Source organism: Melozone crissalis, unplaced genomic scaffold (genome assembly GCF_028551555.1).
Source record: "Melozone crissalis strain CALT ecotype California unplaced genomic scaffold, PUWL_Pcris_2 ptg000161l_1, whole genome shotgun sequence".
NCBI lineage: Eukaryota > Metazoa > Chordata > Aves > Passeriformes > Passerellidae > Melozone > Melozone crissalis.
In genome coordinates, this window is record NW_026535932.1 from 24,179 (window position 1) to 51,777 (window position 27,599).

At 53.5% G+C, this 27,599-nt stretch overlaps 2 protein-coding genes across 2 annotated transcripts; one reads left to right on the forward strand and one right to left on the reverse strand.

Annotated features, from left to right (window-relative positions):
* Nucleotides 1-647: 647 nt before the first annotated feature.
* On the reverse strand, nucleotides 648-7,462 carry LOC128948813 (trichohyalin-like). The gene is made up of 2 exons (XM_054293589.1): nucleotides 7,325-7,462; nucleotides 648-6,752 (listed from the first exon to the last, which is right to left on the reverse strand). The coding sequence occupies exons 1-2, from the start codon at nucleotides 7,460-7,462 to the stop codon at nucleotides 648-650; spliced, it is 6,243 nt and encodes a 2,080-aa protein (XP_054149564.1).
* A 13,133-nt stretch (nucleotides 7,463-20,595) lies between these two features.
* LOC128948814 (uncharacterized) lies at nucleotides 20,596-24,985 on the forward strand. The gene is given in 5 exon segments (XM_054293590.1): nucleotides 20,596-22,034; nucleotides 22,239-22,476; nucleotides 22,478-22,849; nucleotides 22,918-23,885; nucleotides 24,811-24,985. Coding segments are annotated over 5 exon segments (3,192 nt in total).
* The last annotated feature ends 2,614 nt before the right edge of the window (nucleotides 24,986-27,599 follow it).

The window sequence follows — 27,599 nt, forward strand, 5'->3', positions numbered from 1 at the left end:
GGAATGCCCAATCCCAACTGGGAATGCCCGATCCCAGCCCTCCCAGCCCTCCGGAAGGTGACGCTCGCAGCCTCTGCAGGAATCAGCAGTTTATTCCCATTTTCCATGCGATAAAAAGGAAGGAAAAGGAAAAGGAGGAGAAGGAGAAGGAGAATCCCCCACCCACCACCAGCACCCTGTGGCTCCAAACCCCCGGGCCTGGAGCTGGAATTCTGCTGGAATCCACCTAAAAATGTGATTTTTTTTTTTGTTTTTTGTTTTTTCCCCCAGCCTTGAGGATTTCCAGGCCCCAAAATCAGGAATTTTTTTTTTGGAGTTTAAAAAATTAGAAGCTGAGAGCAGCCCCGGGGCTGGGGGAACCTGAAGCGACACCCCAGGGTGCAAAACAGGACAGAGGCGCCCAAGGACTCCAATCAGAGCAGAAAAAGTGATTAAATATTGAGGGACACACCCAGCAGGGAGGCAGAAACTCCGGATTTGGGAGGATCTCCCTTCCTGCTGGGGATCCATTCCAGGGAAAAGCTCCCAAACCCCCCTGGACACCCCGGGATCCTTTTGAGTCCATCACTGCTGGGCCACCACATCCCGAGGGGCAGGAGTGACCCTCAAAAGGACCTGGAGAGGCCCCAGGGAGAGGCAGATTCCCCTCAGGATGTTTTGGATTCATCCCTGGCGCGGCTCGGGGCCTCCTGCGGGGGCTCCTGGCCCTGCTTGGTGCCCCCATCCCGAGAAACCCGGGAATTTTCGGCTTCCCGGGGGCTCCTCTTGCTGGGTTCCTCCTCGGGAGCCTCCTCGCCCTCCTGGGTTCCCTCCCTGAGGGTCTCTCCGGGGTCTCTCCGCCCCGGATCCCGGCGCTCCGGCGGGATTCCGCTCTTGGCCTCGCCGGCCTGGCGCTCTCTGCGCTCCCGCGGGACCTTCTGGGGCTCCTCACCCTGGGGCTGCTCCTGCTCCGCCTCGGGGACCTCGGGGCGCCTCCGGAGCTCCTTGGATTTCACCCGCTCGCCCTTCACGGCCTCTGGATCGGCGGAATCTCTCAGGGCTCTGGAATCCCGGAGGGCTCCAGAATCCCTCAGGGCTCCAGAATCCTCCAGGGCTCCAGAAGCCCTCGGGGCTCTGGAATCCTTCAGGGCTCCAGAATCCCGCAGGGCTCCAGAATCCTTCAGGGCTCCAGAATCTCTCAGGGTTCCAGAATCCCTCAGGGCTCCAGAATCCTCCAGGGCTCCGTCCTTCACCTCCTTTCCGGATCTTTCCCTGGGCTCATCCAGGCCCTCACCGGGGTTTTCCTGGGGGCGTTTGGATGGTGGCACCTCGGGGCGGTCTCTGTGGTCGCTCGGTGGCCGCGGGGACACGGAGCGGGTGCGGACGCGCACGGGCTGGCCGCGCTGGCCGGGCTGGTGGCACACGATCTGGTAGGTGGCGGCTTTGGGGTCCTGCTGGTTCTGGATGACGTGCACCAGGTAGGCCACGGTCTGAGGCTCCGCGGGCTCGGGGAGCAGCCGGACCTCGGGCCGGACGTCGGGGTCGGCGGGGCGGTACCGGACCCTGAGGTCGCTGATGGGCACCTCCTGTCCTGGGGGGCAGAGATCGATGGTGTCCACATCCAGGGTCTGGTATCGGTACTGGTCCTGCTCCAGCTCCTCCTCATCTTCCTCCTCCAGGACCTCCAGCCTGATCTCCTCACGTGCCTCACTCTGGTCAGTGATGGTCACTTCTGCCTCACTGTCCTGTGTCCGGCGGCTGCGGCGCTCAGAGACCTCCAGCTCTCGTTCCTGGTTGATTCTCCTCACCCTCAGGGTTTCATCCCTCTCTCTGACACGGGAAATTCTCCTCTCTGGTTCTGCTTCCCCCTCACGCTCACAGGGACGTTCTCTCCTTCTCAGCTCCTCCCCTCGTTCCTGGATCTCACGGCGCACTTTGACATCGGCTTCAGCTGCTGCCACTGAGATCTCTCTGTCCCTCTCGTACCTCTCTGAATCTCTTTGTCTTCTTGCATCAGCTTCAAGCTCACGAATCTCACCAATTTCACGTCTGTCCCGTGTCTCTCTCCGGCCAAATGTGGCCTCTTCATCCACCCTTCCTCGTGCCCGGCGCTCAGACACCTCCAGCTCCCGTTCCTGATTGATTCTCCTCTCCCTCAGAGTTTCATCCCTCTCTCTGACACGGGAAATTCTCCTCTCTGGTTCTGCCTCCCCCTCACACTCACAGGGACGTTCTCTCCTTCTCAGCTCCTCCCCTCGTTCCTGGATCTCTCGGCGCACTTTGACATCGGCTTCCGCTGCTGCCACTGAGATCTCTCTGTCCCTCTCGTACCTCAGGGCTTCTCTTTGTCTCCTTCCATCATCTTCAAGTCCACGAATTTCACGTTCTTGTCTCTCCTCCCTTTCCCGTGCCCGGCGCTCAGAGCCCTCCAGGTCCAGTTCCCGTTCCTGGTCGATTCTCCTCTCCCTCAGGGGCTCCTCTCTCTCTCTTCTGGGGCAAATTCTCCTGTCTTCTCCCTCACAGGGACGTTCTCTCCTTCTCAGCTCCTCCCCTCGTTCCTGGATCTCACGGCGCACTTTGACGTCGGCTTCTTCTGCTTCCACTGAGATCTCTCTGTCCCTCTCAAACCTCACTGATTCTCTCTGTCTCCTCCCATCAGCTTCAATCTCACGAATTTCATGCTCACGTCTGTCCCGTGTCTCTCTCCAGCCGACTGTGGCCACTTCTTCCTCCCTTTCCCGTGCCCGGCGCTCAGACACCTCCAGCTGCTGTTCCTGGTCTATTCTCCTCTCCCTCAGGGTTTCATCCCTCTCTCTGACACGGGAAATTCTCCTCTCTGGTTCTGCTTCCCCCTCACGCTCACAGGGACGTTCTCTCCTTCTCAGCTCCTCACCTCGTTCCTGGATCTCACGGCGCACTTTGACGTCGGCTTCAGCTGCTGCCACTGAGATCTCTCTGTCCCTCTCGTACCTCAGGGTTTCTCTTTGTCTCCTTCCATCAGCTTCAATCTCACAAATTTCACCAATTTCACGTCTCTCCCGTGTCTCTCTCTGGCCAACTCTGGCCACTTCTTCCTCCCTTCCCCGTGCCCGGCGCTCAGACACCTCCAGCTCCCGTTCCTGGTTGATTCTCCTCTCCCTCAGGGCCTCTTCCCTCTCTCTGACACGGGAAATTCTCCTCTCTGGTTCTGCTTCCACCTCACGCTCACAGGGACGTTCTCTCCTTCTCAGCTCCTCCCCTCGTTCCCGGATCTCTCGGCGCACTTTGACGTCGGCTTCAGCTGCTGCCACTGAGATCTCTCTTCTCCTGTCATACACTTCTAGCTCTCTCCTTGCATCGATTTCAGCCTCACGGATGTCTCGCTCTCGTCTCTCCCGTGTCTCTCTCTGGCCAATTGCAGCCTCTTCATTCACACTTTCCCGTGCCCGGCGCTCAGACACCTCCAGCTCCAACTCCCGTTCCTGATCGATTCTCCTCTCCCTCAGGGCCTCTTCCCTGCCTCTTCTGGGGCAAATTCTTCTGTCTTCTCCACACTCACAGGGACGTTCTCTCCTTCTCAGCTCCTCCCCTCGTTCCCGGATCTCACGGCGCACTTTGACGTCGGCTTCCGCTGCTGCCACTGAGATCTCTCTGTCCCTCTCGTACCTCAGGGTTTCTCTTTGCCTCCTTCCATCTGCTTCAATCTCACCAATTTCACCAATTTCACGTCTCTCCCGTGTCTCTCTCCGGCCAGCTCTGGCCACTTCTTCCTCCCTTTCCCGTGCCCGGCGCTCAGACACCTCCAGCTGCTGTTCCTGGTTGATTCTCCTCTCCCTCAGGGTTTCATCCCTCTCTCTGACACGGGAAATTCTGCTCTCTGGTTCTGCTCCCTCCTCACGCTCACAGGGACGTTCTCTCCTTCTCAGCTCCTCCCCTCGTTCCCGGATCTCTCGGCGCACTTTGACGTCGGCTTCAGCTGCTGCCACTGAGATCCCTCTGTCCCTTTCAAACCTCACTGATTCTCTCTGTCTCCTCCCATCAGCTTCAATCTCACGAATTTCACGCTCACGTCTGTTGTGTCTTTCTCTCTGGCCAATGGCAGCCACTTCTTCACTCCTTTCCCGTGCCCGACGCTCAGACACCTCCAGCTCCCGTTCCTGGTTGATTCTCCTCTCCCTCAGGGCCTCTTCCCTCTCTCTGACACGGGAAATTCTCCTCTCTGGTTCTGCTTCCACCTCCCGCTCACAGGGACGTTCTCTCCTTCTCAGCTCCTCCCCTCGTTCCCGGATCTCTCGGCGCACTTTGATGTCGGCTTCAGCTGCTGCCACTGAGATCTCTCTTCTCCTGTCATACACTTCTAGCTCTCTCCTTGCATCGATTTCAGCCTCACGGATGTCTCGCTCTCGTCTCTCCCGTGTCTCTCTCTGGCCAATTGCAGCCTCTTCATTCACACTTTCCCGTGCCCATCGCTCAGACACCTCCAGCTCCAACTCCCGTTCCTGATCGATTCTCCTCTCCCTCAGGGCCTCTTCCCTGCCTCTTCTGGGGCAAATTCTTCTGTCTTCTCCACACTCACAGGGACGTTCTCTCCTTCTCAGCTCCTCCCCTCGTTCCCGGATCTCTCGGCGCACTTTGACGTCGGCTTCAGCTGCTGCCACTGAGATCTCTCTGTCCCTCTCGTACCTCAGGGTTTCTCTTTGCCTCCTTCCATCTGCTTCAATCTCACCAATTTCACCAATTTCACGTCTCTCCCGTGTCTCTCTCCGGCCAGCTCTGGCCACTTCTTCCTCCCTTTCCCGTGCCCGGCGCTCAGACACCTCCAGCTGCTGTTCCTGGCTGATTCTCCTCTGCCTCAGGGCCTCTTCCCTCTCTCTGACACGGGAAATTCTCCTCTCTGGTTCTGCTTCCCCCTCACGCTCACAGGGACGTTCTCTCCTTCCCAGCTCCTCCCCTCGTTCCTGGATCTCACGGCGCACTTTGACATCGGCTTCAGCTGCTGCCACTGAGATCTCTCTGTCCCTTTCAAACCTCACTGATTCTCTCTGTCTCCTCCCATCAGCTTCAATCTCATGAATTTCACGCTCACGTCTGTCCCTTGTTTCTCTCTGGCCAATGGCAGCCACTTCCTCCCTTTCCCGTGCCCGGAGCTCAGACACTTCCAGCTCCCGTTCAACATCGATTCTCCTCTCTGCCCGAATCTCATCTCTTTCTCTTCTGGGGCAAATTCTTCTGTCTTCAGCCTCACAGGGACGTTCTCTCCTTCTCAGTTCCTCACCTCGTTCCCGGATCTCACGGCGCACTTTGATATCGACTTCAGCTGCTGCCACTGAGATCTCTCTGTCCCTCTCGTACCTCAGGGTTTCTCTTTGTCTCCTTCCATCAGCTTCAATCTCACGGATATCTCGCTCTCGTCTGTCCCGTGTCTCTCTCTGGCCAACTCTGGCCACTTCTTCCTCCCTTTCCCGTGCCTGGCGCTCAGACACCTCCAGCTCCCGTTGCTGATCAATTCTTTGCTCTCTCAAGGCGTCTTCCCTCTCTCTGACACGGGAGATTCTCCTCTCTTCCTCCTCACGCTCACAGGGACGTTCTCTCCTTCCCAGCTCCTCACCTCGTTCCTGGATCTCACGGCGCACTTTGACATCGGCTTCTGCTGCTGCCACTGAGATCTCTCTGTCCCTTTCAAACCTCACTGATTCTCTCTGTCTCCTTCCATCATCTTCAATCTCACGAATTTCACGCTCTTGTCTCTCCTGTATCTCTCTCAGGTTTCTGGCAGCCACTTCTTCCTCCCTTTCCCGTGTCCGGCACTCAGACACCTCCAGCTCCCGTTCCTCATCCACCCTTCTCTCCCTCATTCTCCCTTTTCTTCTGGGATCATCTCTTTCTCTCCTCTCCTGCTCCTCCCGGATCTCCCTTTCCCTTTCCGCCGATTCCAGCTCCTGTTCCCGCTTTGTTCTCTGTCTGTAGCCGCGTTCCTCTGCCTCTGTTCTCCCACATTCCCCGAGGTCGATCTCTAACGGTTCCTCCAGGTACGACTGGTGTGGCCTCCTGGACTCCGGACATTCCAGCTCAGCCGCCCGGCACCTTCTCCCTTCCAGCTCCCTTTGTCCCAGCTCACGCCGGCGGTGGCGGCTCCTCTCCTCCTGGAGCAATTCGGGTTCCCGTGGCCGGTTGTCTCCTTCTCCATCTTCTCCTCGTGGCCGCTGGGTTCTTTCATCACGCCCTTGCTCCTGGCGGCTCCACCGGTCTGGCCGTGCTTGGGGTTCCCGGCGTTGCCTGCCTGTCCTCACGTCTGCCTCCTCTTCCTCCTGGTCTCTCCTCTCTCGTCTGTCCGGCTCCGGGGGCTGCCGCCTTCTCCGGCTCTCCCGCTGCTCGCACGGCTCCTGGCTCCGTTCCCGGCGTTCCCGGGGGATCAGCTCCCGGAGTGGTTCCTCCCTGCTCCGTGTGCGACCTTCCTGCTGATCCCTCCTCGTTTCCTCCAAGATTTCCACCTCCCTGACCCTGAGGTCTCCTTGCAGCTCAGCCTCACGATTCCTCTCCCAGGTTTGTCGTTCCTCCTCCTCCTGGAGCTGCCGGCGACTCCCTCTGCTCCTGAATTCCGGCTCCCGCAGGGATTTTCCGCCGGTCGGGAGCTTTGTCCTCTGCACCAGGAACGGGGCCCTCGGCTGGAACCAGAAGCAGCACTTGGCCACACGGAACACCAGGAGGAGGAACTCGTTGAAATCGATGTCCCCGTCCCCATCCCACTCCAGGAACTGCAGGATCTTCTCAATGGTCTGAGGATCGTGTGGCTTCTGCAGGGAAAAAACACGGGGTCGGGGAAAAAAGGGGATTTTGGTCTTCCTGGGTCGGGGAAAAAAGGGGATTTTGGTCTTCCTGCTCCTTGGGGGAGACAGGCAACAACGGGAAGAATCACAGGAATTCTCCTTACGTCTCTCATAATTTCACGTGTAGGGCTCAGCACCAACTGTGGGAATTCATTCCCCAAAACCCTCCCAGGATCCCCCTTTTCTCCAGGCTGAGCCCCCCCAGCTCCCTCAGGGTTCTCCATTCCCTTCCCAGCACAGAAGAACCCAACCTTTGGTGGAACCCACCCTTTGATGGAACCCAACCTTTGGTGGAAGCCAACCTTTGGTGGAACCCACCCTTTGATGGAACCCAACCTTTGGTGGAACCCAACCTTTGGTGGAAGCCAACCTTTGGTGGAAGCCAACCTTTGATGGAACCCAACCTTTGGTGGAACCCAAACTTTGGTGGAACCCAACCTTTGATGGAACCCAACCTTTGGTGGAACCCAACCTTTGGTGGAGCCCTCCCTGTTCCCTTTCCAGAGAGGATTTTGCCATTCCCACACTCCAGCGCTCACCACCAGGGAATCTGCGAATTCCCTCTGGATCAGCTCCCTCATCCTCCTGCGGCTGAGCCCGGAGCCGTCCCCATCTCCCCGGGCGTGCTGCTGGAAGACGCCGACGATGGTGGCGATGCTGTCCAAGAACGGGGACATCCTGCAGATCTGAGCGAGCCTGTGAGGGACAGGAGCACACCGAGGGCTGGGGGATCCCCTTGGGAAGAGGGAGGAGAATTCCCGGCTCCGTTGGGAACACATTCCGGGGTTTTAGTGGGATGGGGAGTGGCCTCTGGCCTCGCCACTGACGCCTTTGGGTGACGTCGGAGCGGGAACGGTGACTGGGACGCGGTGACGGGGAGGGACCCGGCGGTGCTGACTCAAGAGGTGCCCCCAGATCCTGCCCCGTGGGGTTATCCCATGGAATATTTCCTTGGAACGGGCACTAAATATGGAACCAGTCCAACCCCTCTGCTGTCCAGGGAGGTCTCTAAGGTCGCCATGGAGCTTCTCCTCCCCAGAAGCTCTCCCAACCTTCCCCCAGCCCTTGGAGCATCTCCATGGCCTCATTCCAGCACTTCCTGGTGTTTCCAAGACCCATCCCTGTGATCCTGGCGAGAGCAGCTTTAACCCAACCCAAGACAAGATCTGGGGCAGAGACCTCAAGAGCTGCGTCTGGAAACCTCCAAAGCCTCCTCCTTCCCTCCTTCCTCCCTTTGTGGGATGCCCAAATCTCTTATGGGGAACCTCTGTGCCCGATCTGATCCCGGGGAGCTGCGCCGTGCCCCATTCCCGCCTCCGGAACGTGCCCGGGCACACGAGCACTCCCTGCCCCATGGAAACGCCGGAATTTCCACGGAGAAGAGGCCACAGCTCCAGACGGGAGCTGACCCCACACCCAAAGATCTCCCCAAACTTCTCCCATATTCCCTTCCCTCAAGGCTGATTCCAACAGGGAGAAACCCCTCGATATTCCCAAAAAACACCGGGAACGACTCTCCCATCCATGGTGAATCCTGGAGAAACACCAAAATTCCCAACCAAGGGGAAAATTCCCGGCAAAGGGAGCATTCCCAGGGAGCCCCACTCACCCAAGTCACCGTCGGGATCGAGTGGGATTCCTGGGAAGCCGTGCGGAGACAGGCGAGGACGGCGCTGCTTTTATAGGGTCCCCGTTGGGGTTGGAGAGGAGCCACCCTTCGTGGACGTTGTCCTGATTCATCCTGGGCCAAGCCCAGTCCCAAACGGGTTATTTGGCTTTATCAACCCTTCCCTATCATTTTCACCCCGAAATAGCAGCGGCTCTTCGGGCCGGTTCCGCCTAATCCTGGAAAATCCTGGCTGTAAAATCCTTTTATGGTCGAGTTTCGGATTTTTTTTGGGGGGGGAAATCTGGAAGGGCTCCAGAGCGTAAAGGGAGGAGGGCGGATTTCAGTGTAAATATTTGTGTTATGGGTGGGATTTGTGTCTTTAACACCTGCGAAACCACATGAAAATGGGGATTAATATTTAAATTAAATTAATTAAATTAATTAAATTCATTAAAAGGAAAATTTAAGTGCTGATGGCAGCAGAGCTCAGGACGAGCAGATCAGGGGACAATCAAGATCTTTATGACCCACGTAATTAATCCCGCAATTCCAGAGGGGATTTTTTGTCCCTTTTTTGTGCAATTCCTTTGGAATTTCAAACCCGAGGTCGCTGAGGTTTGGATCAGGCAAAGGGAAGAAGATTTCAGCCGTAAAATCTGGGTTAGATTCCCCAGATCCTCCTGGTTTTAGCTCATGAGACACCCCCGTAGAGTTTTATTCTTATTTTTACTTCTCATTAATATTTGGCCATATTACCCAATATTAAAAATAAACCAACCACAGCCATTTTTAAACGATTAAATGAATTTTTAAACGGATTTTTGAACAAGGAAATCGTAATCAATTGATGACCTCTCATTGAGAAAAATCATGATAAAACTCCTAGTATTAATCGGACCATTTTAATTTCAACTTGGCTGGATTTTAATTAAAAAATAAAAGCAGAAAAACTTCTGCTGAGAGGTCGATTAATTAAAAATAAAAGCAGAAACCTCTGCTGAGAGGTCGATTAATGCTGAATTTCCTCCGGCTGCCCTCGGGCCGTAATTACCTCACAATACCCTTATTTTTTAATTTAATCTTTCGAACGGCAAATTAATTAACTCTTCATTTATTCCCCAGGAACTCCTAGAGGGAATCCGGAAAATTCCAGAGCCTGGATTTGGGGTTTGGGGGGGGGACGGGGTGACGGGGACATCACGGGGGCCACCTCAGAGCAGGAACTCGTCCCGCAGCCTCGCCCGTGGCTCACCCTGGGTGTAGGAGCCCAATTAATTAACGCTGGCTAATTAATAACCTCGGGGACACTCAGCCCAGGGATTTGTCCCCGACGTTCATTTTTGGGATTTTTTTTTTTTTTTTTGAACACAGATTAAATTACCCTGGTGCAAATTAGGCCCCGCCTGGGCGGTAATGACACCCTTGGGACGCTGTAATTTTGGGGTGGATTTTTGGGGTGATTATGCAAATGACGGGGGGTTTGGTGGCCTGTAACTGTCTGGAATCGCCACCCCAGGGGCCGGGGCCTCGGGAATCCGCCTTGGAAAACGTCCCTGGGCTCGGGAGCGCTTTCCTGGGATTTGGTGACATTCCCAGGATGAGGCAACAAGGTTCTAGGCACGTACTGGCAATGCTGAACCCCTTTTCCTGCCGGATTTTCCCAAAAAATGCTTTTCCTGAGGCTGCAGGCTCATCCTGGTGGTGCTGAACCTCTTTTCCTGCTGGGTTTGCCCCAAAAATGCTTCTCCTGAGACTCCAGGAACATCCTGGTGGTGCTGAACCCCTTTTCTGCTGGATTTTCCCCAAAATGCTTCTCCTGAGGCTCCAGGCACGTCCTGGGAGTGCTTATGGAATTGTGGTGGGATTTTTTGGGGATTTAAGGTTCCTTTCCATCCCAAACCATTCCAGAATTCCCTGGGCCGGTTTAGATGGAATTTTAGGGATCAATCCTTCCCTGGCCCAGGTTATCCCATGGATTCTCCATCCCTGGAACCACCTGGGATCGGGGAAGGTCCCCATGGAACTGGGGTGGGATTTTTGGGGATTTCAGGCTCCTTTCCATCCCAAACCATTCTAGAATTCCCTGGGCCGGTTTAGATTGGATTTTAGGGATCAATCCTTCCCTGGCCCAGGTTATTCCAAGTTATTCCAAGGATTCCCCATCCCTAGGAATGTCCAAGGCCAGGTGGGACCACCTGGGATAGGGGAAGGTCCCTGCCCATGGAACTGGGGTGGGATTTTTTGAGATTTCAGGTTCTTTTCCATCCCAAACCCTTCCAGAATTCCCTGGGCTTGTTTAGATGGAATTTTAGGGATCAATCCTTCCCTGCCCCAGGTTATTCCTGATTATTCCATGGATTCCCCATCCCTGGAACCACCTGGGGTAGGGGATGGTCACTCCCCATGGAACTGGGGTGGGATTTTAGGCTCCTTTCCATCCCAAACCATTCCAGAATTCCCTGGACCGGTTTAGATTGGATTTTAGGGATAAATCCTTCCCTGGCCCAGGTGATCCCATGGATTCCCCATCCCTGGAAGTGTCCAGGGCCAGGCTGGACCCACCTGGAATAGGAGAGGGTCCCCATGGAACTGAGTTGGGAGTTTTTGGGATTTTAGGTTCCTTTCCATCCCAAACCATTCCAGGATTCCTTGGGCTGGTTTGGATGGGATTTTATGGATTCCTCATCCCTGGAAGTGCCCAAGGCCAGGCTGGAGCCACCTGGGACAGTGGAATTTGTCCCACCTGGATCCTGGGACACTTTTCCAGCCGGGCTGCGGGCGGGCAGTGGGGTGAGGTCAGCGGGGCTGGAGCACCAGGACTTCTCACCCCACTCATCCTGTTTGTCCCCGTCTGTCACCTGCCCGTCCCCAATCAGAGCCATCGGGGCCCGGCCGAGGTCCCCACGCCTCGTCTGAGGTCGGTGACACGCAGGACACGGAGCCCCGGGCGCCACCTCCGACGTCACCCCCGAGACGGCCCCGAATCCCACAGCGGCCTCAGCCCTGAATCAGAAACCCCAAACCAGAAACCACCCCCAGCAAATCCACGGAGATCCGGAATTCCAGAATCCCCTCGGAATTCCCCGGGTCGGGCCAGGACTTGTGGGATTTTGGGGATCTGGAATTCCAAAATTCCATCGGAATTCCCCAGATCAGGGGATCCCGGATTTGTGGGATTTTGAGATGAGTCCTGAGGGGGGTCTCAGCTGTGGACACGCCAGGGGAGGGTTGGAAATTCCAAATATCCCACCCAAAGCAGCCCAGGGAAGGTTGGGAATTCCAAATATCCCATCCAAATCCATCTTTTATAGGATCAGGATTCCGGCCTGGGAATTTCAGGAGAGACACCCCTGAAATGCCCCTCACCCAATCCCTCCATCTTTATTTGCTTTTAATTATGAAAATTTTTTCATTAATGAGCATTTTCTCCGGAATGAATTCCTGGCCCCTCCCATAGCCATCCCCAGCAGGAATTGGGCAGAAATTGGGCAAGAATTGGGCAGGAATTGGGTAGGAATGGGGCAGGAATGGGGCAGGAATTGGGCAGGAATTGGGTAGGAATGGGTAAGGAATTGGGCAGGAATGGGGCAGGAATGGGGCAGGAATGGGGCAGGAACTGGGCAGGAATGGGGCAGGAATTGGGCAGGAATTGGGTAGGAATGGGGCAGGAATTGGGCAGGAATTGGGCAGGAATGGGGCAGAAATGGGGCAGGAATGGGGCAGGAACTGGGCAGGAATTGGGCAGGAATTGGGTAGGAATTGGGCAGGAAAGGTTATTTTGGTTAATTTGGTGATTCTGGTTATTTTTACCCTGGGTTGGGGTTCAGGCGGTGCCGGAGCCACGCCCGGGGCTCGGAACGGGTTTGGTGAGAGGGGTGGGGAGGGAGGGAGGGGAAGCGAAGGCACAGGAATGAGGATGTTGGGATGGAACCGGGGCCGGGCCGGGGGCTGGAGCGGGGCCAGGGCTGGAAACGGGGCTGGGAACGGGAACGGAGGATCCTGAGGGAGATGATCCTGGAGAAAAGGGGGATCCAGGGGGGATTTGGGATCTGCCAGGGCGGATTTGGGATCTGATCCGAGAGAATGGGGCAGGACAAGAAGGAACGGCCTTGAGCTGTGCCAGGGTGGGAAATATGGGAATTTTCCTGGAAAATTATTTTATTTTATTTTATTTTATTTTATTTTATTTTATTTTATTTTTTAATATTATTTTTAAATGGAATTATTTTATTTTTAAATTTTATTTTATTTATTTTATATTTTTTATTTGATTTTATTTTATTTTACTTTATTTTATTTTTTATTTTATTTTTTATGTTATTTTTAAATTTAATTATTTTATTTTTAAAATGTAATTCAATTTAATTTTATTTATTTTATTTATATTTTATTTTTCTTTTCTTTTCTTTTCTTTTCTTTTCTTTTCCATTAATCTATTTTCTTTTCATTTATGTATTTATTATATGTTATTATATCTTTTACATTTTATATTTTATTTTATTTTATTTTATTTTATTTTATTTCCCTTGCAAGGGGCTCAGGGAGGGTTGGAGTGGCCCCCCCGGAAGTGTCCAAGTAATTCCCCGAGATTCCTCGGGCTGACCCAGGGGGGATCGATCCCAGCTCGGACTCGGTGATCCCGGAGCTCTTTCCCTGGATGTTCCTGGAGATCCTGGAATTCTCCTGGATCCGGCAGCGAGCGGCAAAATCTTCTCCCGCAGTGCCACCAAGCGGCTCCGGGAGCGGGACTGGGATCCCTGGAATGGCGGGGACACGCGGGGAAACTGAGGCACGCGGAGGGAAAAGCGCTGGGACTCCTCGCGCTTCTCCCAGTGCCGGGCTGGGAGCCACTGGGAGGACTGGGAGTTCCCTAAATGGCTCATGAAGGTCTATTGAAATATTTTTATATTTTATATCTATAAATATATATATATAATATATTTATGTAATATATAAAATATATAGACTATATTTTTATATATTATATTTTTTTATATAATGCAAATATATCATATATTTATATATTATATATATCTTTTATATATTGTATATATTTTATATTATATATATATATAAAATATATGTTTTATTTTATTTTATTTTATTTTATTTTAATTTATTTTATATTTCATTTATTACTGCAGCTTTTACCCCTCCTTTTGAAGGTAAAGGTATGCACATTATTACTGGTTTTATCCATCTTTTTCTGGCTTTTCTCCACATTATCCCCTTCCCATCATTCCTTTCCCATCTTTCCCCATTTCCCTCCCTCCTCCCCTCCTGAGAGCTGCGGGAATTCACCCCAAATTCCGGCCTTTTTTCCCCTTTTTGCCTCATCCTGAATCAGATTCCTAAACCTTCCCATTCCGCAGGGATTTCCCTCCCCACATCTCCGTGATTAAATAATTGCCATCAAATCCTGTGATTAAATAATTGGAATCAAATCCCTCCTTTTTTCCCCGAGCTCTCCCCGCTGTCCCAAATCCCCTCTGACATTAAGAGGTGTCAGAAATTCAAATTCCCCTAATCCCATTTTTTTTTTCCATGTTAATGAGGATATTTCAATAATTGGATTCCAGGGCTGCCCTCGAATTCTCCGGATTTGAATAATCCCACAGTTCAAATCAGGGATTCGCATCCCAGACCCTTCCCTTGCTTTGAGACGCTTTTAATAAATACGGCATTCATTAATGATAATTAAGGAGGAATTAATTAGGCCCTTTCTGTGCCTTCCAAGCCCCAAACTCGCAAATATCTTGAATTTTCCTTTCCCGATCCTCCTGGGGAGGGGGGGATTTTTCCGTGCTCCCTTTTGCTCATTTTCCCATTCCTTGGGATATTTTAATCACTTTTTTTTGGGGATGTTTTCACCCAATTCCTTGGAATTTTTAATCCAATTCCTGAGAATATTTTCATCCTATTCCTTGGGATGTTTTAATTCCATTTTTGGGATGTTTTAATCCCATTTTCAGGATGTTTTCAACCAATTCCTCAAGATGTTTTAATCTCATTTTTCAGGATATTTTCATCCCATTCCTTGGGATATATTAATTCCATTTTTGGGATGTTTACGCCCAGTTCCTTGGGATGTTTTCATCCAATTCCTCAGCATATTTTCATCCCATTCCTTAGGATATTTTAATTCAATTTTTGGGATGTTTATATCAAGTTCCTTGGGACGTTTTCACCCAATTCCTTGGGATGTTTTAATGTAATTTTTTCAGGATATTTTCATCCCATTCCCTGGGATGTTTTAATTCCATTTTTTGGGATGTCTTCACCCAATTCCTTGGAATGTTTTAATCAATTCCTTGGGATGTTTTCACCCAATTCCTCAGGATATTTTTATCCCGTTCCTTGGGATGTTTACACCCAATTCCTTGGAATGTTTTAATCCAATTCCTCAAGATATTTTCATCCCATTCCTTAGGAAGTTTTAATCCCATTTTGGGATATTTCCACTCAATTCCTCACGATATTTTCACCCCATTCCCCAGCTGGAATTCCTTCCATCTTTAACCCGGATTTCCCAAAAATTAAGAACCCCACTCTCTCCCTTTTAAATCCTGATAATTGTTTTTTAATTTGGAAGCGGATGTGTCACAGCAGTTCGGAAAAATCTGGAACCTCTCCTAATTCCATGAAAATCGGGATGGGCCTGGATGGAGCTGCTGGGGCAGGGAGGAGGGAGCTGCTGGACACCGGGGCTGTGGAATCCCAGTCTGACCAGTTCTCCCAGTGGCCTGCCTGGGTTCCCAGTGCCATTTCTGGCTGGTGACACCGGGATGGGACCTGGGACAAGCTCTGGTGCTTCCCAAACATTTCCAAGAGTTCCTTCTGGATTTTGGAGCTCCCAAACGAAACCTCCAGGCAAAATCCGCCTCCCCTGGGGCTCCTGAGGGGTTCCGAGCCTCTGGCAAACTGGGAGTTGCTGGTTTAACTGGAATTCTCCGTGTCTGGAAGAGCCTCTGGGCATGGGGGACTCATCCCAGGAAAATGTTTGGATTCCAGGCTGGGTTCCAGCTCCCCGAAATAAATTTGGGAGCAGCCCCAGCCCTGGAGGGGCTGCTGGTGGTCCCCTGAACTCAGATCCAGCCCAGAATTCCCTAAAAAAATTTTCATCCATGGGGAAGGAGCTCCTCGAGTTTTATTTATGAGGAAAATTTTCTCTCCTCAATATTCCCACAATTTTAATGGGGAAAAACATTAAGAAGAAGGATTAAAAATTCAAAACAATAAAACCATGAATGAATTAAGGCAGGCTCTGAATCTCGTTCGTCCGTGGGAAGCGAAAAGGCGGCGGGTGACGAAACAGGACCCCGGCTGCAATTCCCACTGGGATCATTTTCCCATTATTTATTGCGCTTTTCGTTGGGCAATCAGACTGACGCAGTAATTAAGAGATGATTGAAAAGCAGCTTTTTTTTTTTTTTTTTTAATAATCTCACGTGAAGCAATTTCCTCTCTTTTTGTGGGAAGCTCAGACTCACCCGAGCCGGGCAGGGACCCCCTTTCCTTCATCCCACTGATCCCAAATCCTATTTCTTGCCCCGGAACCAGCTCTGGCAGCGGGAGAGGCAGCGCTCCACGATGCTGGAAGTGCAGGAGTTCAGGCGGAACGGGCTCCGTGAGGACGTTTGGGGTTTGCTGTCCTTGGCGTCTCCGGCGTCCCCGAGTCCCTGGGATTGGGAAGCGCAGGGATCCATGGAAATCCCACTTTGGGACACACAGGGATCCGTGGAAATCTCACTTTGGGACGCACAGGGATCCGCGGAAATCCCACTTTGGGATGCACAGGGATCCGTGGAAATCTCACTTTGGGATGAGCAGGGATCCATGGAAATCCCACTTCGGGACGCACAGGGATCCGTGGAAATCCCACTTTGGGACACGCAGGGATCCCCCAGGATCGTGCCCTGGGCCTGGCACGGCTCATCCGTGCCCAACTCCACCACCTCGAGGGTGCAGGGATCCACTACCGGGAGATCCTGGTGGAGCTTCTCCAGGTTGTCCAGGCAGCTCCCAGAGGTTTTGGAGACCCCGAGCTCCTCCTGGGGCAGCGAGAAGGTCCCGTCGGAGTCAGGGGGACAAAGCTCCACCGTCAGGATGGATTTCTGCAGCGGGAACTTCATCACGCACATCCCGGGGGTCTCGAAGGTGAAGGGTTCCTCTCCAGAGCTCGGGATTTTCACGGGATCGGAATCCGCGGGGAGGGACGGGGAGGTGACCCCGAGGGGGGCCTGAGGGGGGTCACAGGGACAGGAGGGACAAACGTCCTGGCACGGGCAGGGATCCGCCGGGGAATTCTGCTCCGGGGCCGCCACGGCGCAGGGATGGCTCTGGGCAGCCTCTTCCAGGCAGGAGCAGGGCGGACACTGGGAATTCATCTCCCTGCGATGATGGAGAGCTGCAAGAAAATGAACTATTTCACACCCAATCCCATGAAAAATCAGGGGGAAATTCCTCATTTTTTCACTTTTCTCTTCAAAGGCCCAAAATCAGCTTTTCTCATTAAAATCTGCTCTCAGCCGAACAATTCCAACAATTTGCCAACTTTTTTTTGGGATAACAATAGATTTGATTCATATTTTCAGGTTTATAAATTTCAAGCACTCCCTTCCCTTCCCCAGATGTTTTTCCCTTCCCCAGTTGTTTTCCCTTCCCCAGTTGTTTTTTCCCTTCTCCAGCTGTTTTTCCTTTCTCCAGTGGTTTTTCTCTTCTCCAGTGGTTTGGAATGGATCCTGGATCTCCTGGCAGGATGGGGTTTAATCCCACTAAATCCACTGCTGGAACAACAGGAATTTTCCAGAACATCCCTGAGAATTCCAGAATTACAGCCAAGGGAAGGATTTTACCCTCTGAAACCTTTATCCCCGAGGAAGCTGAGCACCACAAATCCCCCTTTTTCCAGCTTTCCAGGGAATCTATTCTGGAAAAGGACAACCGGGATCTGTAGGATCCCAAGGAGACTCACCTGGTCGGGATCGGCAGGATGTTCCTGGTGTGCTCCCGGGATGTTCCTGGTGTGTTCCCGGGATGTTCCTGGTGTGTTCCCGGCCTCTGGAGCTGCGGAGCCCCAGGCACCCGAAGCTCCGCACGGCCTCGCTCCGCCTCTGCCCCGCCAGGGATGATTTGCCTAATTATTTTTAATGGAAAACGCCTATTTCCGTGGCTGCAGCCGGACCTGGAGCTCGGGAATTCACGTGGCCCCGCGGACGCCAGGGAGGAATTTGGGAAATGAGTGGATTCCTGGCCCGGTGACGGAGCAGGGTTTTTGGGATGCTCCAACAGCCTCCAGCCCAACACCTCGTGAGGACCATTAGGGACAGGATGGGATGTGGGATTCGGGGGATTCTTTTATTTTTAGCCACGTCGTCTGACCTTTTTCTGTGGTGGTTTTCCACGGAGCTGCTGGAAACTCTTCGCTCACCGCTCGTCTCGTGATGTTTTCCATCCGCTCCCGAAGTTCTGACTCAAATCCCGTCCCCGTTGTCGTGACGGTGGCGTTGTCCTCGTGTGGCACGAGCAGGCAGGTGACCGGAGGAGTGACCACCACCCCTTTCCCTACATTTTACCCCAAACCCGCTGAATTCCACCAGGCTGGAAATCCATAAACCCAAAAACGTGAATCAAATCTGTTCCCACCCAAAAAAACCACTGGAAAATCATTGGAATTGTTGGGCTGAGAACAGATTTGAGCAAGGAAATCCCAAAAGGAGAGTTTGAACAGAAAAAAAAACAAAAAAAGGAGGAAATTTTTCCTGCAGTCAGCAACAAGCTCCCAACCCAAGGGGTCATGAATCCCAAATTTATTTATTTCCAGGAAATAAACAAAAATCTCACACTGGACAGCAAAATTTGGAGGGATAAGAGGCAAAACCCGCTTTGGTCTCCTGGTGGAAAACGACCTCGCCTCTGGTGCGAGTCACTCCTGTCCCTGGCTGTGTCACCGGGTGACTTCAGGCTGGGTGGCAGCGAGCAGAGGAGAATCCCAGAGCCTTTGATGTCTCAGGGGAACTGGTTGGGTCTCTCTTCCTTCTTTTCCAGGCAGGGACGGCTTTTCCGCGGGGAGAAAGCGGCGGCTCCGAGCTGTGATGGTTGCGTGAAGTTTGTCACCTTCTCGGGCTGGGTGTGACCTCCTGGCACCAGAAACGGGCACAAAAAATCGGCCCAAAGGCCACTGAGATCACAGAGCTCATCCCTCATCGCCCTGGGTGTCACCTGGTGGAGCTGGGACACGCGGGAGGAGGTCCTGGAAGGTCCTGGAGATCCTGGAAATGTGAAGATTTCCCTGGAGGCTGACGGGCCAAAATCCCGGCAAATCAAAGAAATCAAATTTGTATTAAAAAGGAAAAATCAAAGAATTGTGGCAAAAATGACCAGGGCAAGGATTGTCCCCTGGGGAGGGGAGTGTCCAGGGCTGTGTCCAGGGCTGGAAAATCATGGAAAGAGGGACAGGGAGGGATTTGGAGCCTGTCCAGGGATGGGAATGGAGCTGGAAAATCCTGAGGGAGCTGAGGGGGCTCGGCCTGGAGAAAAGGGGGATCCAGGAGGAATTTCGGGCTCTTCCAGGGAAGATTTGGGATCTGATCCCAGGGAATGGAACAGGACAAGAGGGAACGGCCTCGAGCTGTGCCAGGGGAGGCTCAGGGTGGGAAAATTGGGAAAATTCCACCTAGAAAAGGGAAAAGGGGCTTGGGGAAGGTTGGAGTGACCACCCCTGGAGATGTCCAGGGAATTCCTGGACCACATCTGGAGCTGTGTCCGATTTGGGTCCCGCAGCTCAAGACCAACCAAGGGCACCCCGATGTTCCAGCGACCTTGAGGAAAAGGAGGATTGGGAGACGCTGAAGGATTTGGGGATGATCCTGGGGCCTCTTTGAGCCATCCAAAATATTCATGGCGAGGCTCTTCCAGCTGAGCGATTGAGGGAAAACTGAGCAGATTATCAGGAATAAAATTCCCAGCAGAAGGAATATTGTAAGAGAACCAAGACCCATCCAGAGTCCCATCCCACCTCCATTCCCCAAATGCTCCAAAACAGATTTTTTCCAGAGTTTAATCCTGAGGGGGATTGTTTCCAGGCTGTCTCATCTGCATTTCCCAGTCCGTAGGAAATGCGTGGACGGGGAATTCCTGGCAGTCATGAGAGCCTCACATCCCACCCCGGCGACATTAAAAATTATAACGTCGAGCCAAGTAATTGAAGGATTGGAGCAGAGCAGGTCTGGATTATTAAATATTTGATTTCCATACCCCTGAGGTGTCTCACTTCCGGAGCCACGGACACCAAAATCCTATAAAAGGATTCCTATTGTCCTGCTCCCCAAGCCATTTTTGGTTTCATTTGGTGCTCGCTGGTGGAGAATTGGGTAAGTCCAGCTCGGTTTCCTTGGAAGTCACCTCGTGGTTGGGGTTTGTTTTTTTTTCATTTCGGAGCCGTGCAGAAGCAAATTAAAAGACTTAAAAGTGTTTCTGCTTGGGGATATTGGGGTTGGGATTCCCCCAGATTTTAATTCCGTCTTCTCCGGGGTTTATTTGCTGTGGGTTTTGCTCTTTTTCCGCCGAGGAGGATGAAGTTCTCTCTGTGTCCTCACCGACTTTGTGCTGTGCTTCACCCAGGGAATTGTTGGCGTTGGGAGAGATCAAAAGGCCAGGCTGGGACTTCAAAGGGGAGGAGTGGGAGGGGTGATAAGGAGTGGAGCCTCTCAGGCTGCCAGGGAAGGCCGCGGTGCCTGGGAGGAAAAATCCGGGTGGGAAGGGCCAGGCAGATTTTGTGGGAAAAGCAACCACGGCAGAGCCTTTGCTTGGGGAGGTTTTCCAGCACGGAGCCGCCACTGGCGTCCTCTGGATGAGGGCAGGGTGTTCCGAAGTCTTTTTGGGTGAAATCAGGGAAGAAATGGGAAAGATTCGTCCCAAACAAAGGGGAGGTGTGGGCAGGTGGAGGCTTCTGACCTAAAGGAGCCCAAATAATTTTTGCTTCCTGTTTTGAGAGGAAGCTGCTTGAAAACAGCTACAAATTTGTCTAAAACGCTTTAACGTGGAGTCACTTCCTCGCCTCACGGCTGTTTTCCCAGTTCAGGATTCGGTGCAAAAAGGATTAATTAATTCAGTGTATAGAACAGCCTGGAATGTTTTCACACCTTTTTTAAATTAGATTTTATCCCTTCCTGCTTCCAGCCTCCCCCTCTCCCCCCAAAGATGCGTCGCGCCACCGGCTGCCCTCTGAGCCAGATCTGCATCCCCCCTCCGGCCGTGCTGGTGAGGAGCTTCCCGGTGAGCTCCAGCCTGGATCCCTGCGGCACCACCGGCAGCTTCCCGGGCCTCCCTCGCCGCCGCGGCCCCTGCTGCTACCCCGGCGCCACCACCTACGTCAGCCTGGGCAGCCTGGGCAGCCTGGCCCAGGCCACCAAGCCCTGCGGCCTCGTGGCCACCTTGAGTGGCCCCCCGTGCGACCAGGACGTGGTTGGGTGCTCCACGAGGTTCTGCAGGAACCCCTGCTGCTGCTGCCGGGTGACCGAGAGCTGCAGCAGGAGCCGGGACTGCTGCCAGGAGGTGGCCCAGTGCTCCACGGGCACGTGCCAGGATCTGTGCTGCCAGGAGGTCACCAAGTGCGTCACAACGTGTCAGGATCCGTGTTATAAGGAGGTCACCACGTGCACAACCACGTGTCAGGATCCATGTTATAAGGAGGTCACCAAGTGCACAACCACGTGTCAGGATCCATGTTATAAGGAGGTCACCACATGCACCACCACATGCCAAGATCCGTGTTGTCAAGAGGTCACCACATGCACAACGACGTGTCAGGATCCGTGCTGCCAGGAGGTCACCAAGCGCGTTACCACGTGTCAAGATCCATGTTATAAGGAGGTCACCAAGTGCGCCACCACGTGTCAAGATCCATGTTGTCAAGAGGTGACCAAGTGTGTCACCACATGCCAGGATCCCTGCTGCCAGGAGGTCACCAAGTGTGTCACCACGTGTCAGAATCCATGTTATAAGGAGGTCGCCAAGTGCACAACCACGTGTCAGGATCCGTGTTATAAGGAGGTCACCAAGTGTGTCACCACGTGTCAGGATCCGTGCTGTCAGGAGGTCACCAAGTGCACCACAACGTGCCAGGATCCGTGTTGTAAGGAGGTCACCACATGCACCACAACGTGCCAAGATCCCTGTTGTAAGGAGGTCACCAAGTGTGTCACCACGTGCCAAGATCCGTGTTGCAAAGAAGTGACCAGGTGCACCACCACATGTGTGGATCCCTGCTGCCAGGAGGTCACCAAATGCGTCACCACGTGCCAAGATCCCTGCTCCAAGGAGGTGACCACGTGCACCACAACATGTAAGGAGGTCACCAAGTACACAACCACGTGCCAGGATCCGTGTTGTCGGGAGGTCACCAAATGCGTCACCACATGCCAAGATCCATGTTGTAAGGAGGTGACCACATGCGCCACCACGTGTGTGGATCCGTGTTGCAAGGAGGTCACCAAGTGTGTCACCACATGCCAGGATCCCTGCTGCAAGGAGGTCACCAAGTGTGTCACCACGTGCCAAGATCCGTGTTGCAAGGAAGTGACCACATGTACCACGTGTGTGGACCCGTGCTGCCAGGAGGTCACCAGGTGTGTCACCACGTGTGTGGACCCCGTGTGTCACCACTTGTGTGGACGCGTGTGGCAAGAAGGCTCCAGGGGCCTGACGCCATGTTACGAGCCCTGCTGCAAGAAGGTGACCAAGTGGAGCAGCCCATGGGTGATCCCGTGGTGCAAGAAAGGCGCCAAGTCCAGCGCCAGATGTGGAGACCCCTGCTCCAAGAAGGGGAGCAAGTCCAGCTCCAGATGTGTGGATCCGTGCTACAAGAAGGTGTCCAAGAGCTCCACCCCGTGCCAAGATCCGTGCTGTGTGACCAGGTGTGACCCCAGGTGTGTGGACACGTGTTGTCAGGAGGTCACCAAGTGCAGAACCAGGTGTGTGGACCCGTGCTGCCAGGAGGTCACCAAATGTGTCACCAGATGTGTGGATCCGTGTTGCAAGGAGGTCACCAAGTGCACCACCAGATGTGTTGACCCATGCTGCCAGGGAGGTCACCAAATGTGTCACCAGATGTGTGGATCCGTGTTGCAAGGAGGTCACCAAGTGCACCACCACGTGTGTGGATCCCTGCTGCCAGGAGGTCACCAAGCGCATCACCACGTGCCAGGATCCCTGCTGTGTCGCCAGATGTGCCACCAGGTGTGTGGACCCCTGCTGCCAGGGGGTGGCCAGGTGCCAAGATCCCTGCTGTGCCACCAGATGTGCCACCAGGTGTGTGGACCCCTGCTGCCAGGGAGTGACCTCGTGCCAAAGTTCTTGCTGCCAGGGGAGTGACCACCTGCACCACCACCTGCCAGGACCCTTGTTGCCAGGGAGTGACCACTTGCCAAGATTCCTGCTGCCAGGGAGTGACCAGGTGCCCAAAGCTCCTGCTGCCAAGGAGTGACCACCTGCACCACCACCTGCCAGGACCCTTGCTGCCAGGGAAGTGACCACCTGCACCACCAGCTGCCAGGGAGTGACCACTGGCCGAAATTCCTGCTGCCAAGGAGTTACCTCGTGCCAAAATTCCTGCTGCCAGGGAGTGACCACCTGCCAAGGTTCCTGCTGCCAGGGAGTGACCAGGTGCCAAACCCCTGCTGCCAGGGAGTGACCACCTGCACCACCACCTGCCAGGACACCTGCTGCCAAGGAAGTGACCACCTGCCAAAACCCCTGCGGCCAGGGATTGACCACCTGCACCACCACCTGCCAGGACCCTTGTTGCCAGGGAGTGACCACTTGCCAAGATTCCTGCTGCCAGGGAGTGACCAGGTGCCAAAACTCCTGCTGCCAAGGAGTGACCACCTGCACCACCACCTGCCAGGACCCTTGCTGCCAGGGAGTGACCACCTGCACCACCACCTGTCAAGACCCCTGCTGCCAAGGGGTGACCTCGTGCCAAGATTCCTGCTGCCAGGGAGTGACCACTTGCCAAGACCCTTGCTGCCAGGTAGTGACCACCTGCCAAAATTCCTGTGGCCAGGGAGTGACCACCTGCACCACCACCTGCCAGGACCCTTGCTGCCAAGGAGTGACCACCTGCACCACCACCTGCCAGGATCCCTGCTGCCAGGGACTGACCTCATGCCAAAACCAGTGTGGCCAGGGAGTGACCACCTGCACCACGACCTGCCAAGACCCCTGCGGCCAGGGAGTGACCACCTGCACCACCAGCTGCCAGGGAGTGACCTCATGCCAAGACCCCTGCTGCCAGGGAGTGCCCACCACGTGCCCAGCCCCGTGCTGTGTCCCCAGCCGTGCCACCTCTCAGTCCCGCAGGGGTGTCCAGGTTGTCACCAGGTGCGCCGACTCCTGTCCCACCACCTGTGTCACCCAGACCTGCCCCGTGTGCGGCCAGCGCTGCTCCGTCTCGGGCTGCCCAAAATTCCGGGCTCGCTGAGGGGCTCCAGGTTGGGATCCCCATGGAATCTCCGGAGGAAGAGTAAATCCTTGTTTTCCTCACGTTCTGCCCCATTCCTACTGTTTTTCACCTCAAGAAAGCGCCGTTCCTCACGGGACGTCACCGAGCGATTTTGTGCCCCCGGGATTGTTCCCCGGGAGAAAGAATCTGAAATTCCCCCTCGCACCGGGAGTGTGATGGAGGAATTCCCCTCTTTGTTCTGTTCTTCCTCCTGATCTTTTTCCTTGAAGAAATAAAAGAAACAATCTTGGACTCAGCCTCGCTCATTTCCTTCGCTTCCTTTTAATTCCTTTCCTAAAATCCCAAATTTTTGTAATAAAAAATGCTTGGGAAATTCTCGCTGGGATTGTGGAATGGGCACCCAGGGATCATCAAATCCAACTCCTGACCCCACCCAGGACATCTCCCAAAATCCCCCCGTGTCCTTGGGAGCATTGTCCTGGAGCTCTGGTGGGTTTGGGATGGTGACCATTCCTTGGGGAGCATGGTCAGTGCTCCCACCCTCTGGTGGGAAGATCCTTTTCCCAAAATCCAGCCCAGTTCCCACCCCTGGCACATCTCCAGCCTTTCCCTCAGTCCTGACATCCCTGAAATCCCAGATCAATGTGAAATCCCAAATCAATGCGTGAAATCCCAAATCAATGCGCAATATCCCAGATCAATGTGTGAAATCCCAGATCAATCTGTGAAATCCCAGATCAATATCTGATAACCCAGATCAACATCTGATATCCCAGATCAACATCTGAAATCCCAGCTCAGATGGAATTTCCAGCCTGGAAAAACACCTTGAAACCCCAAAAAAGATGAATTTTCCAAGCACTCCTCCATCACTCGATCCCAAACCCTCAGAAGGGGACCAGGACCATCCCAGGAGGTTCCTGAGTTTGGTCTTGGCTGGGAGCCGGGCCCAGGGAGGGTTTGGGGAGGGTTTGGCGGAGCAAATCCCGCTCGGAATGCGGGCGGGAGGAGCGGGGGTGGCGGCAGACGGGGCGCGACCGTCTGGGAGCCGCCACCGGCTCCTCTGAAGATGCCCCAAGGCCCGAGGTTGGTGACAACCTGCGAGCTCCTCCCTCGGAGCTCCTCTGATCCCCGTGGGGTTCCACTGGACTCCAAAACGCCTCTAAAATTCCTTAAAATTCTGTGCAAGCAAAGATATCCTTCGCTCCTTCTCCCAAATCCCTCGGTTTTCTGGGAAATAAAATGTAGGTGGGGGAAAAATGGTTTTTGGGTTAATTTTTCCCTTCTGGCGTGGTGCTGGTAGGAGTGTCCATTAATCCTTCACGTGTCCACAAAATTCACATTTGAATCATCTTGGAGCCCCCATTTCCAGAAACAAACAAACAAACAAATTGGAATTCTTCCTGCATGACCACCTGGATGTTTATTCCACACCTGTGGAATTAAAACAGGTAGGAAATTGCTGCTCACTACAAGGAAATGTTGTAGAATCCCCCTGGTTCCTCTGTCAGGTGAACTCTGAAATTTCCATGGAGATCAAAGCAATTTTATCCACAAAAGTAAAAAAAAAAATCCAGAGGGAAATCCAGAGATTTTTCCTGAAAAAATGGAGAAAATCAAAGCAAAGAAGGCAAAGAGATAAAAGAGGTGAGGAATTATTTTTTTTCGTAACCACAGCCAGTTCCTCCTTCCCAGATTTAATTACTCAGGCGCTAATTGTCATTCTTCCCCGAGCGCTCACCTTCCGCAGTAAACAGGAAAAGAGGCCGGAATGGTGGGATTTGGGTTCCTGTCATGGCTGGATCCAAATTGTCCCTCGGGCACGGACCAGAGGAGCCACTCACGCCCATGTGAGGCTGAATGTCCTCTCCTCTCATCCTCCTGGCATCCCAAAAATTCCAGGGCTCCCGGAGCCACCTGGACACTGCCCTGGAGCTGGCTCAGACCCTCCTGCCTCGCCCAGGTCCTTGTGGGAACGGGGAGAGGGGAAAGTTGGGTCTGATGAAGACTCAGGAGGGTTAATTGCGACCGGGCGTGGAAGGCTTGGGCAGGAAAATGGGGAGAATCTCTGATTTCTGTGAGAATTGATGGAAACACACGGAAAAAATTCGTTTTCTTGCTCGGGAAAATGGAAATTTTGGGGTCGAGGGATTGGACCTCGTTTCCGTGTCCAGGTCTGGAAAATCATGGAAAGAGGGACATGGAGGGGCTGGAGGGGTGGGAATGGGGCTGGGGAAGGGTCTGGAAAATCCTGAGGGAGCTGGGGGGCTCAGCCTGGAGAAAAGGGGGATCCAGGAGGAATTTGGGCTCTGATCCAGGCAGAATTTAGGATCTGATCCCAGGGAATGGAACACGACAAGAGGGAACGGCCTTGAGCTGTGCCAGGGGAGGCTCAGGGTGGGAAATTTGAGAAAATCCCTCCTGGAAAGGGTGGCCAGGGGGAAATTTGGGCTCTTCCAGGGGGGATTTGGGATCTTATCCTAGGGAATGGGACTGGACAAGAGGGAACGGCCTCAAGCTGTGCCAGAAGATGCTCAGGGTGGGAAATTTGAGAAAATCCCTCCTGGAAAGGGTGGGCAGGCCTTGGAAGGGGCTCAGGGTAGGTTGGATGGGCCACACCTGGAGATGTCCAAGGAATTCCTGGGGATTCCTCTGGATGACCAAGGTGGGCTTAGACACATCTTGGACTTGATTTTCCCAACCTCAGGGATTTTATGATCCTGGAAAATCTTCGGCCCTTCAGCACAAGACCCTTGGAGCCAGGGGTGCTGCCCTTGTGGAATTCCCTCATGGAATTCCCTCATGGAATTCTCTCACTGAATTCCCTCATGGAATTCCCTCCGGAACTCCTGACCTGCCATGGAGGAGTCACCGGAGCCACCGAAGGACGTCGCTGTGGGGTCCTGACTCAGCGACACCAACGTGACACCTCCAATGACTCCAATTGCCCACGGACGTAATGGAGATTCCCAAATGAGTGCCAATTAGGGATAACGACCCGGCCCCATGACGTTCCCACGTGTCGGAGCGCGGGTCCCTTTACGTCTCCCGAAACAATCCCCAATTTCTGGCTAATCAAAGTTAACTACAGGGTGTAAAACAACTCGGGGTAGAAAGGGAGGTGCAGGACTGGTCCTCAGAGATGGTTTGGAGGTGAGCCTGGAGCTTGAGGAGATAATGAGGAGCTGTTCCAACCGGAATATGGGATATTCCTCGGGAAGATAAGACTTGGAAGCTGCTCTGGGGGAAAATTTCCACCCCTGGCAGCTCGAGGAGGAGAAAATGAGGACGGATTCATCTGCCTAAAAATTCATCTCGCAAATCTGAGCTCTGCTGGGTGCAGTTTCTCCTCCCGTGGCAAAGGAGGATGAGCAAACCACACTCCGCCAGTCCCAGTTTATCCCTGGAAAAGCCTCGGGAGCAGCAGAGCCTCCGGGGAAGGGAGAGAAGCTGCACGTGGGGAGCTGAGTGTGTGGAAAAGCTGAGGTGGCAAAAAACCCCGTGGAGATCCATCAGATCTGGGTGGAATTCCAGTCCAAGCACTGGGAATGAACCGGTGCCGATGCCTGGAATTCTCCAGGAGACTCCGGGTTTGGGGCGTAAACAGGACGTGCTGCTCGTGCTGGGTTGGTTCGTTTTGGGGTGGCTTTTTTCCCCTATTTAGCATTTTTGTGATGGGCACATTCCCATCTCTGTGATCGAAATATCTGGGAGCAACATGAATTTTCCATAAACAGCAGAA

What these genes read in the sequence shown, in the direction of transcription:
- LOC128948813 (XM_054293589.1), bottom strand. Translation starts at nt 7,462, where the DNA reads ATGTCCCCGTTCTTGGACAGCATCGCCACCATCGTCGGCGTCTTCCAG. An exon ending in AATTCGCAGATTCCCTGGTG is followed by an intron (nt 6,753 to 7,324) that starts GTGAGCGCTGGA and finishes TTTTCCCTGCAG; the next exon opens with AAGCCACACGATCCTCAGAC.